This window comes from Pezoporus flaviventris, unplaced genomic scaffold, assembly GCF_033815535.1.
Source record: "Pezoporus flaviventris isolate CSIRO_AGI_PZ_B2104156 unplaced genomic scaffold, CSIRO_AGI_Pfla_v1 ptg000002l, whole genome shotgun sequence".
In the NCBI taxonomy this organism is placed as follows: Eukaryota; Metazoa; Chordata; class Aves; order Psittaciformes; family Psittacidae; genus Pezoporus; species Pezoporus flaviventris.
The window spans coordinates 37,775,899-37,790,575 of record NW_026892550.1 but is presented as its reverse complement, the minus strand read 5'-3'; the positions used below and the strand labels follow the sequence as shown (position 1 = coordinate 37,790,575).

General features: G+C 37.3%; 2 protein-coding genes and 1 long non-coding RNA gene across 3 annotated transcripts in view; 2 read left to right on the top strand and 1 right to left on the bottom strand.

The window, feature by feature from the left end:
- Positions 1-13,474, top strand: part of ANXA10 (annexin A10) — a 26,886-nt gene extending 13,412 nt beyond the window's left edge. Inside the window, exons 3-12 of the mRNA XM_061475352.1 lie at positions 887-981; positions 4,961-5,074; positions 6,357-6,447; positions 7,060-7,139; positions 8,508-8,561; positions 8,668-8,761; positions 10,068-10,163; positions 10,884-10,942; positions 12,315-12,437; positions 13,346-13,474. Of these exons, the coding sequence (XP_061331336.1) occupies positions 887-981; positions 4,961-5,074; positions 6,357-6,447; positions 7,060-7,139; positions 8,508-8,561; positions 8,668-8,761; positions 10,068-10,163; positions 10,884-10,942; positions 12,315-12,437; positions 13,346-13,414 (875 nt within the window). The 3' untranslated portion in view covers positions 13,415-13,474. The remainder of the gene's footprint in view (positions 1-886; positions 982-4,960; positions 5,075-6,356; positions 6,448-7,059; positions 7,140-8,507; positions 8,562-8,667; positions 8,762-10,067; positions 10,164-10,883; positions 10,943-12,314; positions 12,438-13,345) is intronic.
- Positions 1-14,677, top strand: part of LOC133280558 (uncharacterized) — a 49,670-nt gene that overhangs the window by 25,069 nt on the left and 9,924 nt on the right. The window lies entirely within an intron of this gene.
- On the bottom strand, positions 5,979-14,677 carry LOC133280553 (uncharacterized). Its single transcript, XR_009747226.1, has 3 exons — positions 13,145-14,677; positions 8,333-8,572; positions 5,979-6,928 (listed from the first exon to the last, which is right to left on the bottom strand). It is a non-coding gene; the product is annotated as an uncharacterized LOC133280553 (long non-coding RNA).

The following is a 14,677-nucleotide window of genomic DNA, read 5'->3' as shown; positions in this document are numbered from 1 at the left end:
CTGTAAGACATACATACATGCCCATATAACAATGACTGGTAGAAACTTGAGAGTCTGCTCTACTCCATTCAGATGCTAGCTGATCCCCATGCTTTCCAGCCTAATTCATCTCTGCTGCAAATATGATAAAGTCAATTGATTTATACCTGGAGATATATTTATGCTGGATTTCATTAAAATACTCAGGCATCTGAAATTTTCAAGAGCCAACTTTTGGGACGAAAGAAAATTTTTAAGTTATACAATGGTTTTCAGAGTATGTTTTTTTTTTATAAGCAGGAAATACTAATTCATTATAGAAGTTTAGCAGCATTCTCCTGCCATGAAGCAAAAGATCATAGGTAACCTTCAATAATATGCCCTTGGAAATGGGTGAAAATATTGTATTTTTTAAAAACTTCATAACTTATACAGTTCCTTTGAAAATATGTATCTTTCAGTTCTTCAAATTGTCTGATCATAATTTTTCATCCCCATAAGAGATCCCTAATCCTGAAATGACAATTTATTCAATATCAATAAGGCATACAAGTATGACTTCCCAGGCTCAGCCACAAACTCTGCTAATGTGCCTTGTTCTGAATAGATGAAAGCCTCTATATCTGTTTTATTGATGCTTTCAAAATTCATTGAGCTTCAGAGAGATGGTGATGCACCTGATAATAACAGGCTACTTCACTTTTTGCTAGTATTACTCCAGCAAATGAAAGGTATATAAGCACTGTAAATATCACTGATGTTAGTACATACCAGCAGGATATTAATCCATTTATCTGTTTTTTCAAGAAATAACTTTAATTTTCTTGAACAAAACATGAATAATCATGAATGTAAGTATGTAACAACACTTTGTTAATTTAGAGTCTGTTTCGTGTTTCCATTACAGGTTGTGAAAAAGATGTGTTGATTGATATCCTCACACAGCGCTGCAATTCACAGCGGCTTATGATTGCTGAGGCGTACAGAGACATGTACGGCAGGGTATGACACAGCGCTTTGTACTTTCATTACTTCTGTCTCTCCTGTATCCAGTGCAGTTGCTCAGCCCTTCTCTCAGGTCAGTCACTGGAACCAAAAGCCTGTCAGGCAGCTGGCTGACACCAACAGACTGGCACACAACTTTGCTCATGTAACTACTGATACCTCTGAAAGTTTCATATTGTCATCTATATAACAGCAGAAGTACATCTGCCACTCACAAAGTTAAAGAAAGGGGACATGACCAGTTCCTAGTTCATTCCCCTCCTTTATTGACCAAAGCAGAATTTCTGGACAGACTTATTTCTTTGTCTATATGCTTTTGCAGGGTTCTGCATTACTTCTTAAAGTTTTTTGGAACACATAGTAAAGTAGTATTGCATTTGGGTTGAAACACCAAAGAGAAACACCATACCAGCAATTACAAGTAGTTGTATCTGATGCACTGTTTTATATTCTTATCTCAAGCACCAACATTCTCAGACATCATACCATGTAATTCCATTCATAATCTAAGCACAATACTTGTCTGAGCTGCTTAATGTTAAATTTATGAATCCCTAAAAGGTGTTTCAAAAAATTTAGAATCGTAGAAACATAGAATGGTTAGGATTGAAAAGGACCTTAAGATCATCTAGCTCCAACCCCGCTGCCATGGGCAGGGACACCTCACACTAGACCATGTCACCCAAGGCTCTGTCCAACCTGGACTTGAACACTGCCAGAGATCTACCATTTCTTCAGGCAGCCTGTTCCAGGGCCTCACCACCCTTACAGAAAAGAACTTCTTCCTTATTTCTGACTTCTCCTGTTTCAGTTTAAACCATTACCCCTTGTCCTGTCGCTACAGTCCCTAATGAAGAGTCCCTCCCCAGCACCCTTGTAGGCCCCCTTCAGATACTGGAAGGCTGCTATGAGGTCTCCACACAGCCTTCTCTTCTCCAGGCTGAACAGCCCCAACTTTCTCAGCCTATCTTCATAAGGGAGGTGCTCCAGTCCCCTGATCATCCTCGTGGCCCTCCTCTGGACTTGTTCCAACAGTTCCATGTCCTTTTTATGTCGAGGACACCAGAACTGCACACAACACTGAGCAGACTAAAGGGACAGGATCACCTCCTTCAACCTGCTGGTCATGCTCCTTTTGATGCAGCCCAGGATATGGTTGGCTTTCTGGGCTGCAAGCGCACACTGCGGCTCATGTTCATTTCCTCATCGACCAACACCCCCAAGTCCTTCTCTGCAGGGCTGCTCTGAACCTCTTCTCTGCCCAACTTATGGCTGTGCCTGGGATTGCTCCAACTCAGGTGTAGGACCTTGCACTTGGCATGGTTAAACTTCATAAGGTTGGCATCAGCCCACCTCATAAGCGTGTCGAGGTCCCTCTGGATGGCATTCCTTCCCTCCAGCGTATCAACCGAATCACACAGCTTGGTGTCATCAGCAGACTTGCTTGAGGGCGCACTCAATCCCACTGCCCATGTCACCAACAAAGATGTCACCAAAAGACCACTGAGGGACACAAGTTATTACTGGTCAATTAATGGGTATTGAGCCATTGACCGTAACTCTTTGCGTGAGGCCATCCTGGCCAGACTCAATTCTGACTGGGCCTTAGCTTTCCTGACCTGATTCCTAGCTTTCCAGACAATGTCCCTGTATTCTTCCCAGCTTGTCTGTCCTCCCTTCCACCTTCCATAAGCTTCTTTCAAGACATAAAAAGACAGCTTTTTTAAAAAAAAAGAACCAAAACAAACCCCCCAAAAAATTACCCATATTTACTATATATAAAAACATACACAGAGATAGTTATCCTCATTCTATTTTAGATCTACTATTGCTAACTAAATGAATTTGGGAATGTTAAAATGCCTGCATTTTCCTCAGTTACCTCAGCTATATAAGGACAAAATAAGTATATAAGGACAAAAATAACAGCAACACCTTTTGTAAAATCCCTGTGAAATCTAGCGATGAAAAGTGCTGTATTGGAAAGGTAAAGAAAATGCTCTGATTAAATTGACCAGACATGCCCTTCCCCTCACAGAAGACAGCCAAAATTAAAAAAAAAAAAAAAATCCAACTTTTTTCTTCTCCTGAAGACTGAAAACCTAATGGCTCACTGGAAAATGCTTTGAAGGTCAGTGTATAGTTGCCACTGAATCCATCAGCATGAGTGAGGACAGTGAGTCTGCAGAAATACTACCGTGTAGCCATCAGCCTTAGAGTTAACTAGAAATGGATCATTCACAAACTCCACAGTAACTGCTGATGTGGTAGCGTGTTACACCATTTGTCTGTTCACCAGTTGAACGGTGTATTTTCTTTTTTGGATAGCTGAGCAGTTTTCTAGGATGGGATGTGTCTTGCCCTGACATGCTACAGTTTACACTTCAGAAGACAGTTTAGCACACACTGGTGATAGCATTTCACTGGCTGTAATCCATATTACGGGACACACTGCATTGGGCAAATGTGCCATTTGGCAGTCCCAGTTTATGAGTGGCAAACTCTGCACAACAGAGAAGACACAGCTATGTAGTAACAACTATAGCATTCTCAGTTTCATCTATGGTAAACCTGTCAGTTCAATCCTAAACCCTCTTTAATTTCAATTCAGTCTGCTCAATATGGTTGCTACTGTTCTCATTCATTTGACAAATGTAAAGCGTGACACGTCAGAAGTAGAAATAAATATAGAAAAAGAAAGTAAAACCCTGAACTGGCCCTAAGATTTCTTCTTACAATTAGTCTTCCAGGCTCTCTACAACAGAGATGATTAGGAAATGTTACTAATGACAACTTAGTTCTCTTATTTTTCAGTATTTCCCTTAGTTCTGATTGCAGGAGTAATTTTTAACTATTACTAATCCATCTTCCCACAGGCATGTAGTCAGAAGTAAAGTCTTAATGAATGAATTCCTACTTCATGTGTGATTTAGTGGCTGCCAAATGCATCCAATGTGCTTTCACTGAAGACTGCGTATGTTTCTTCATCATAAATTCAATTTTTAATGTGGATATGTCCCCATGCATTGCTGTTCTAGCTACTAATTTAATTATATTCAGAATGTATCAAAACCAAATTACAGGCTTGAAAAAGCTGCAGCTCCGAAAACAATAGTTTCTATAATGGGAACTGTTTCTGGTACGCCTTTAAATTCAGACTTAGGTCCAAAAATATCTGACAGCTGCCTAGCACCGTATGCAAGACACATAAAAAAAAATTAGTGCACAAGTATCCTCTTAATCAGAAACTGTAACAGTGTAACTAACAAGCTTTGGCATTTGCACTGTTTTGAAGGATGCTATTGGGAAAGGGGAGAGTGAGAAGGAAACTCCCATCCATTACTCTGGTACCTGGCAAGCAAGTACCGAGACACATGCCGGGGAAGAAGAGGGTTCCTTTTTCTTACTTTAGCATCTGTCACAAGGTGTGAATTCACTTTGAGTGTAATATACACACAAACTGGAGCACATAACCAGTAATCCAAAGCAGGTGTTTTTATGTATTAGAAGCAATATGGATGATTTAAATTATTCATATAGTAGATAACACTGAAAAAGGCAGAAGAAACTGCCTGTGTTCATGGGATTTGAATTCCAAAGGTGCTTTGCTCCCACGGATTCACACAGGGAATGTGCCAAGGGAGCTGCAGATGCTTTGCAGTGGTATTCAAGCTGACAAGCCTTTAAGTAGTAGTAGCACTTAAAGCCCTGAATTTTCTTTTGTCTTCTAATGAACCAAAAAATCAACAATCCTATATGGTCTGCTGGCTTGTGTATCTATTGTCATCTCATCCATACTATTAGAAGAAGCAGGTACTATTTAAAAGAATATCTTTCTTACTTAATTTTAGCCAGAATTAATCTTCAATAGCTCATCTTTATTCATTTGTAGAGAAAATCACAGATACATTTTTAAAGTTGTCCTAATCAAGTGTGACTACTGAAATGATCCTGTCTACGCCTTTTTATTTTCAAGGATCTGATAACGGACCTAAAGGAGAATCTCTCTCATCACCTGAAAGAAGTCATGGTTGGCTTGATGTATCCACCTGCCTCCTATGATGCCCACGAGCTCTGGCATGCCTTGAAGGTACCTGTCAAATTCAGTGTTTCTTAAGAGTCTCAGTCACTAATTATAGTGCTGAACAGGTTAAATTGATTTTATTTTTTTTTTACATTCAAACAGTTGATAAACAGCTGGAAGTTAATACACTAGATAGTGTACTACTACATATAGTGTACTACTACATAGTACTCTAGGTCATCAGAAATACAGTGCTATATGAAGTTTATTCAACGGTATGCTAAAACCACCATCAATAATACCCTTGTCATGTAATAAATACAACCGATTTAATACCCATGGTAAACTCAGTAACTGAAGAAATATTTATACAGGGAAAAAGCCCTGATCCTGCAAGCATGTATGTACGTCACAAACAAAATTAATTGGAGAAACACCTCAAAAAAGAAAACAGTTTTTTTCTTGTCCTTCAGACACTTAAACCAACGCATTTTTTAGGACTACTGCTTCATTTTTAATTGTGGTTGGCATTAAAGAATTGTGAAATATCATTGGTAGCACTGCAGGCAGGATTTTTATTAAAACTATTGACAAGATTGCTAAAGTTATATTTTTCTTATCTTGATTTTAACTTTCTATCTTGACCTGGATTTATACAGCCAAAGTGAAAAACAGGCCATGTGTGTCTCCAGGCTCAGGCCCAATGTCATGTTCTCCCCATTATCCTAAATACAGAATACTCACCAACACCACACCTGTGTCTATTAGAAGCAGCATATTTTGTGTCAATTCAAGTTTATAAAATTAACTCAGATTTTATGGGAAAATACAGTGATTTGCAGCTCTGCATACATGGCCATACTGCTTACCTTAAATAACAAGTTCTGCAGTAGACATAGAGTCCATTAATATTCCTAAATAAATAAAAATAAAATTAAAAAAAAAGCAAAACATAATAGTTGTGCTCATATCTACTTCAGATTGCCTGAACACTTGCTTGCTGGGGATATATGCTCAATCTTTGAATCTGATTTCTTTCAAATTCTTACTAAAGCTCTAAAATTCTACCTATTATGTTTCTGCCAACACCAGTCTTACTTCATTCCCCTTGTTAATCTACATGCTGAAATTCAGATCAAGTAGGAATATATTTGAAATACAGGGCTCTATTATTCATCTGAAATCATTTTCTATTTAAACAGGTAGACTATGCAAAAAGTACACTCTGCTTTGCTCCAACAGAAACTGCTTTTAATTGTTTTGTTACTTCTGATAAGCACAGTACTGCTGTCTTCTAAAGGCTGTGGTTTCTGCTAACAACTTTTCATACTTAATTCTTTCCACACAGGGAGTAGACACAGAAGAAAAATGCCTAATTGATATACTAGCCTCAAGAACAAATATGGAGATCTTCCAGATGAAAGAAGCCTACTTAATGCGTAAAGTGTCTTACAAGTGCAAAGTAGTAGTTATACTATGTGTTCTCCCAAAGTATTAGCACATATGAAGGAACTGAACTACAAAAATGATTTCTCAGTACTAACTTGTTCCCTTCCTCCCGTAACTATATTCAAAAGGCTGGAGCAGAATGTTTTAATTTGAAAATACACCATGGGATTTTGAGGTGTATTGCTGCCTATGACATTTGAAATACTCTGAAGACACATTTGGGGCTTTTCAGAGACTTCTGCATACTTTATTCAAAAAAAGTACAGTACCTGTTTTCCTTCAAAAAGTCCTTACTCAGGCTGGATGCTCCACTCACCTGCCTTGATGAGACATTTGAGTATCCTGCCACCACACAGCACCCATGGGTGGGTGGAGAGGTGAGGCAGAGCACAGGCTAAGGCCCCCCAGCAGGCAGAAGCACCTGGCAGGGCCCAGACAGACCTAGCTCCATGTAGAACCTGCTTTGGGTTACTGTGGAACAATCACCACAGAAAATGGACAAGTATTTGCACCCTGTTTATTTTTCCTTTGTTTGCTAGATTAGTGCTATTCAGAATATGTTCATTTGTGATGTAGATTATATGTTTTTTGGTTCACCCTAGAATATAATAATGATCTTCAACAAGATATCGATTCTGAGACTTCAGGCCACTTCAGAGATACACTCATGAACCTTGCTCAGGTACCGTAAGAACAAGTAGTATACTTGCATTTCTAAAAAATTCATAACTTTTGATAATATTTAAGAAGTCTTAAATTTTAAGGTGACTGTGGTTACAGCTAGTTCAATAGGGCTACACTTTTGAACAAAAAAGTGGAAAGCAAAAGAAGAAGAGAACTTGAATTCCTTCATCTACTTTGACTTTTGCTTTCAGATGGAGGCAAAGGTCAACAGACTATTTTATTGAGTAAGTCCCTGGATATTCAACTGCTGGCCCTCTGCTCAACCTGTCTCATCTCAAAAGGAGTCTGTGTGCATGTACAAATGAGCTTCTCATTTTTAAAGACCTCTTTTCTCCATCGTTAGGATATACAGTTCATAATTCAGTTTAGGCATTATGTAAAAAAGGAGATATATCCACATTTGACTATGAAAGTAAGCATTAAATAGTTTTTTAAAACATTATGTTCTTTGTGTTACTGCCTATGCTAAATCACAATACTTTTGCATGGAGTCAAATTCTCACTATCAACACACCAACTCTGGCAGTTACCAACTTGGAGTATTATATTACAATGCTGGTCAACTTTGTCAGATACTGAGTTCCCATTCTCACTATAGTCACTGTGCTCATTATATTAAAAGTCCTTTTTAAACAAAAGTATAGTGACAAAAAAAGACTGCCAGGAGATAACAGCATACACAAGGTATAGCATAATATATATGTCTGGGGAAAACAGTAAGACCTGAAATAGCAGCAGACTTTACTGAGATAGAGAGATAAAGAGCAAATGTTTCAAACGTAGAAACTATAAACAGGAAGCATTTATTTTCTAATGTTGGATGTTTTTTCCCCCAGTAATGAAAATTTATCCCTGCTTAAACATGAAGAGCTACAGGTTAAGCAACCTCACTTCTCATGTATATTAAATAAATGAGACACATTTTACTCATCAAAAGAACACATTTAAATTATCTGGGACTACATTATTAGTCCTTATTTTCTTACAGCACAAATACTGATGAAGAGGTCTGGGGCAACTCTGATAAGAAATAATCAGTGAATGGCAAATGTTACTCTTACCCTTGTTTTCCCCTCATAGTTATATATTACAGTAAACAATATAGCATCAGTAATACTGGAAATGGTGATGGGATGGGCGTGGTAAAGTAAAAGCTCATTTACAATGGGACTAAAAAAGGGGTAGGCTTACCCACTTCCTCCATTTCTTCTACTCATAAGACCATGGGTCATTCCAGAGTTCTTCTTCTTGAAGGAAGCGAAGATACAACACCACAACTTGAAGGTATTTTCTACAGTTACAAATTCAACCACTGAATATACTGATCCAATCTAAAAGCCCATATGTGTATCTTTTTTCCCCCCAGGGAACAAGGATGGAAGGTTATGCAGATCCTTCTACAGCTGCTCAGGATGCAATGGTAAACATGTGCTCCTCTCAAAAAAAAAAAAAAAAATTATGAATGTTGAAGTGATTTAGGACTTACTTAAAATCTTCTGCATTTGTTTCCCTTTTCCCTATGTTAGATTCTATGGGAAGCATGTCAGCGAAAAACAGGCGAACATAAAAACATGCTGCAAATGATTCTCTGCAACAAGAGCTACCAGCAGTTGTGGATGGGTAATCCAGCAGTTCAGCTGTTTGAACAAAAGAGTGGAAAGGAAAAATCTCACTATCTAGTAAAACTACAGTTTACACACCAAGAAGCTCAGTATGCAGCAGGGTATTAGCCTGAAACCTAAGTGCGAACTGTTGGAGTTCCCAAACTCCCACTGATACTAATGGGACTTTGGAAGTAATGCAAAATTCTGAAACTTAGCCTGATGACTTCAGACATCTGTAGATAGGACAGACATCGGGATGCCCAGTAACAGAGAGAAGAATGCATGACTAAAGAAAAGCATATGCTATGCGTGCACTGAGTTTACACGCAGCATGATGAGGCAGATTTTTCTTATGTTCTTCATAAGTAACTCTGTTATGAGGGAAAACACCTTGGGAGAGGCAGTTGGAGTATCTTCAACAAATGTTTGTATGTGAAAACACGTTACTGTGTCGTAGCTTTTCCCTGGAAGTTTCAAAGAAGTTTTTGATGGAAGCACTTCAGGGTCCACATCTGCTCTGTTGTAACAAACATACACACAGAAACAGAAGCATAATGGAACATTTTTATTTAAAATAAGTAATCAGACATAATTACAGATTGCAAGAAATTTATGTGAGATCATCCAGATCTTCCACTGTAGAAAAGAAACCTGTTGTACCTTGTCGGTGGCAAAAAGTCTTTTGCTCTGCAGTGGAAAAATAGTCTGTTTATCACTATGCAGCCAGATCTATTTCTTATGTCAACTTCTAACGGTAGCTTAGAACTACATTGCTGTCATGGATCAACAACTTAATTCTGTCATGATCTGCTCTCTTTCTGCAACAGTGATTTGAGGGCTCTGCATGTAATACAATCCTCCGTAAGTTTTCTAGTAAACAGTGAGTTGAAAATTTTCCCCCTTTCCTAAAGCAGAAAGCAAGCCCTGTGTATTTGTGTGTCTGGATACCTGCATTATGCCAATTTTAGCCAACCTGAGCAAGGAAGTTGTCTTAATGACATGACATTCTTACAAGTTTAGTAAACAGAGGTTGCTAGATAGAGAATTTATTGAAGCCCCCAGTGAAACAGAGGCTTTGGCATGCACTCATTGTCTACTGGAGAACCCAAAGAGAGAATGTCGTGGAAGGCAGGTTTCAGGCTATTTATTTAAATTGCCTCACCTGGGGAGTATAAGCCTAATGAAACACTGAGAATAAACGGGGGTGGGGTGGGGTGTATATATATAACTCCATAGTTATAATACTGGGGGTAAGAAGGAAAACAAAAGCAAGCTGATCATTACTAATAAACTGGAATAAAGCAAGATTATTCCCCCCCAAGTTTTCCAGGAGTTCCAAAGTATCTCCGGGCAAGACATCGTAGATGCCATTAATGAATGTTATGATGGATACTTTCAAGAATTACTGGTTGCAATAGGTAACGTAAAAATATTATTTTACACCAGCAGTAATCTCTTAAAATCTAGTATGGTATCTCTGATGTATTAAATGTATTTTTTTCTGATCTTTTTATTCACTTTAATATATTGTGTAACCAGATTTCCAGAGATCATTAGAAAGGAATATGTGAACTATTTTTCCACGTTTGTGTAAATCTGAAAACATATATGTGCAGCACTAGCTTCACACTGAGCAGAACTGGTATCTGCTATTTGATTACAAATTGTGTGATTGATCATAACTGCATAACCAACTGAATCTACACATTAAATAAACTGGCAAAGTTTTCAGGACTTCAGTGGTATATAAAAAAGTTCCAAGCTTTATGTGCCTTTGTTTTCCATTTATAGAATAATGATAATATTTCTACAAAGACATCATGTGAGTATATTCACTGATACTTAGTAAGTCCCTTGATGCAACAGCAATGGGCACCCACCCAAAATAAAGGTTTAAAATTACAAATGTAGTTATGTTTGTGAAGACAGGTAAATGATTTTAAGATGAGTCATGGACAACACTACCCAGCTTTGTACTGACTATTATTAATGAACTAGAATAAAGCAAGATTTTCTTTTTCCCCAAGTTTTCCAGGAATTACAAAATATCTCTGGACATGACATCATAGATGCCCAAAACAAACAGAAATTGTTTTATAATAATCTTATGTTTACTTGTTGCAACTCTTCTCTCCTAGTTCTCTGTGTTCGTGACAAGCCTGCCTACTTTGCTTACAGGCTTCATAATGCAATCCATGTAAGTAGTCTTTCTTCTTCACCTATCACACAAATTAGCTTCCCTATCTTTATGTCTGGTTGATTATTCTTAAGAACTTACAAATCAGACCAATCAATCTTTAAGGTGTGATTGTGTGTTTTAAAACTATTGTTGCACACATAAATTTCAAAGCAGCAGTGCCTAAGCAACAGTTAGGATGTAACAGTAACAATAAAAGTATAAATATTTAGATTCCTTAAAAAGGTGTGTCTGGTAACTTCGTCCTCTTTTTTTCTGACTTGAAAACCTTTCTTTTCTATGGATTATATCTCCCCCTGCTGTGCAGAACTCAAAGTGCACTTTTCTTACTATGCAATTTTTGTCTCTAGTTTTCAAAAGTATCACTAAAAATCAAATCATAAATTAATGTTACATAAACAAAATTGGTCATACTTTCTTCTGGGACTCAATGTCCCAGGTTCTTTTCGTGTGTATGTGCTAACATACTAAAACAAATGAGAGAGAAGAAGAAATGTGGGTAAATGCAAAGAAACACCTACAAAGTCTTCATATTAAAGGCCACTGAAGACATTTTCTTTTTTTTTTGTTTTGTTTTTGTTTGTTTTTTTTTTTATTCACTAGTGAAAATAATGAGGCATTATGTTACGTAAAATTAAAGTATACTTTGTGAAGGCTAATCTTTTAAGTGTATAGGCCATAATGGTTTATAAGACAGATTTAACATAGGCATCAAATATGTATGGAATTCTCTATATGCAGTTTTTTAACACTTTTTTTTTTTTTTGAGAACAGGATTTCAGAATCAATGGCTGTTGATAAAACTACGATTTAAACGATGCAAACTGTTCGTCAGTTGCCCAAACCCTAAATCTTTTTCTTATGACTTTCATTGTCACTAGATGTCTCTATTCTCCACAGTATGACAAATTATTTGGACACAGTTAATATAAAACATAGCTGAATACAAGCCATGTAAATTCTAAATCACTGGTTTAAGATCTGCATTCACATTTGCCAGCAGTTGTGAGCTAGATTACTGGCTTCAGTATAGTTTGAATGGACTGCACGACAGTCACAACAGCTGCCTACAAACAGAGTACCTAAGACTATTGACAACAGTTCATAAGGTGTTCCTATTCAAAAGTTTCAATTCATGGTCAAATCACTGATATGTGGTGAATCTCTGTTATCCAGTAACATGAATTATATTATTTGAGTATGTGAAAACTCTGTAGGATAAAACCTTTGAATGCTTAGACTCTTTCTTGGATCTCTTTATGGATAGCCTAACTAATTGGCTTACGTATTAGCTATTAATATGAGCATATATAGATAGGCAAACACATATTGTCCAACTGCCAAGTATGCTCTCATCTTCTTTTCTTTCTAGGATTTTGGGTTTCACAATAAAACAGTTATAAGGATTCTTATTGCCAGGAGTGAGATTGACCTGATGACCATACGACAGCGATACAAAGAGAGATACGGGAAATCACTCTTTCATGACATTAAAGTAAGTTTTTAAACACCTTTGAGTATACTCGGCAATGGCACCACAGAGGCTGTGCCAAGCCCTACCACAAAAATACAGAGGGCTAATCTCCCTTCCATCACTCAGTTTACAAAAAAAAAAAAAAATAAAAAAGAGCAATGTGTAAAAAAAAATAGTGTATCTTAGAATCATAGAATAGTTAGGGTTGGAAAGGACCTTAAGATCATCTAGTTCCAACCCTCCTGTCACAGGCAGGGACACCTCACTCTAAAACATGCCACCCATCTTCTCAGTGCCTGAAGCTGACTTCAGTCAGGGCACAGTGAATTCTCAACTTACTCTCATTCTGTGTGATTTTGTCCCTCCCCTATAGCAAGAGGAGGATATAAACAGGGTAGGAGAGTATATGGTGAGGAGTAGCCTGCATTAATAGTTTCTACACTACTTGGTACCACCTTCTTTCACACAGTCTGGTAAAGTTTGTTTGAGATCACTTTTGTCCAAAATTGAGATAAAAATCTGCATTTATGTAGTCTCAATCTTTAGAAGAATTATTCCTCTTGTACTCTTGCTATGACACTGTTTAATTGTACAAAAATGACCCTTGCTAAGACATTTTACCTTTTTTATGTTGCTCTAATCCAACTGTAAGCGTGCAGTAACTCTAAGAAATTGCTTGTGATGTTTTGGTATTGAACTTGAGAAGCATTAAACAGATCTGCTCCTACCTTTCAGAGGCAGAATGCCTCTAGGTGGCCAAGCAGACAAAGCCCAAGGTATGTGAAATTAAAAACAATCTTAGCCTGGAATTCTTGGGGAAACAGTGCAGTATTTTACAAAACCTCACATCATCAGTCTAGTCCTTGTCACACACCAAGAAAATTAAGAAAACATACAGTTACAGAAATGTTCCTTTTTTTTTCTTGCAGCATTTTGCTTCAGGGCATTATGAGAGTGCTTTACTTGCCATATGTGCTGGTGATGCTGAAGATTACTAAAGAAGATGAACTTTGAAGACTGTATAAATCTATTCTAAATAGAAACTGAAGCTATTCATAACACACTAACTGTAAGAGATCCCTATTCTGTTTCTAAAAAATGAGAACAGAGTAGTTCTGATTTTTTTTAAACAGAAAAAATCACTGCTATACATTTGCTAATATTAGATCTTCGTTGAGATAGGAAAAAATGTTGGCAGGATCATGATTCTTATCTCCGGTTCTGATGAATATTTCTGTTTCTATGATTAATGTAAATTAATGAAGCAAGAATTAAAATAACTGCATGTAAAAGTATGTTTATCATTTAGTCTCACAACTTCCCAAACTTTACATGACAATAGTCTCTGGAAGAACCTACTCACTTCCATACTGAAGAAAAGCTTTGTTTTACTTACTTTTAGCAGCACAATTTCTCCCTTTAAGTAATTTCTTTCACGGTTCTTATACCTCATGTTTTATGCTCTTAAATATTTAGTTACTACCAAACTATGAACCTACCCCATTCTATTAAGAGTGCTTTTGTATTCACATAGTTACTAACATTTCCTTCTTTCCATTTGAAACTAAAGAAAATATTGAAATCAAGTATGCCAAACAATTCTTTATTTAGTGCCACGCTCTGGAAACCCCTGGAAGAGGAAGCATTATATAGCTTTGAGAGAATTCTAGGAAGATTAAACATTTAAATTCCATTTGCATTTCTCTCATTTTAATAATTAACTGAGTATCAGCCTTCAGAGCACGGAGGTATTTCCAGGATGCCCCAGATGGTATAATTAAGGAGATGAATAGTAGTAGGTAACACACCTCCAAATGAGATTGTTCAGTGTGAAGAAGAGAGGACTCTGCGGAAAGCTCGTTGCGGCCTTTCAATAAATAAAGGGCATTGTAAGAAAGATGGGGGGAGCCTTTTTACCAAAGCCTGTAGTGACACAGCAAGAGTCAACGGTTTACAACTGAAAGACAGAAGACTTGGATTGGACATTAGGAAGAAACTGTTTATAATGAGGGTTCTGAGACACTGGAATAGATTTCCCTGTTAGTGGAAGATGTGGATGCTCCATTATCAGAAGCGTTAAAGACCTGATGGGCGTCTGAAAAACCTTACCTAATGAAAGATGCGCCTGTCCACAACTAGGGAGTTAAGGTGACATTTAAAGGTCCCTTCCAACCAACACCCTTCGATGAGTTTGTAAGTCTATGCCAATATGTCAGCATTAACACAACCCCAATCTTAAATTACGTTATGATCTTACAGCT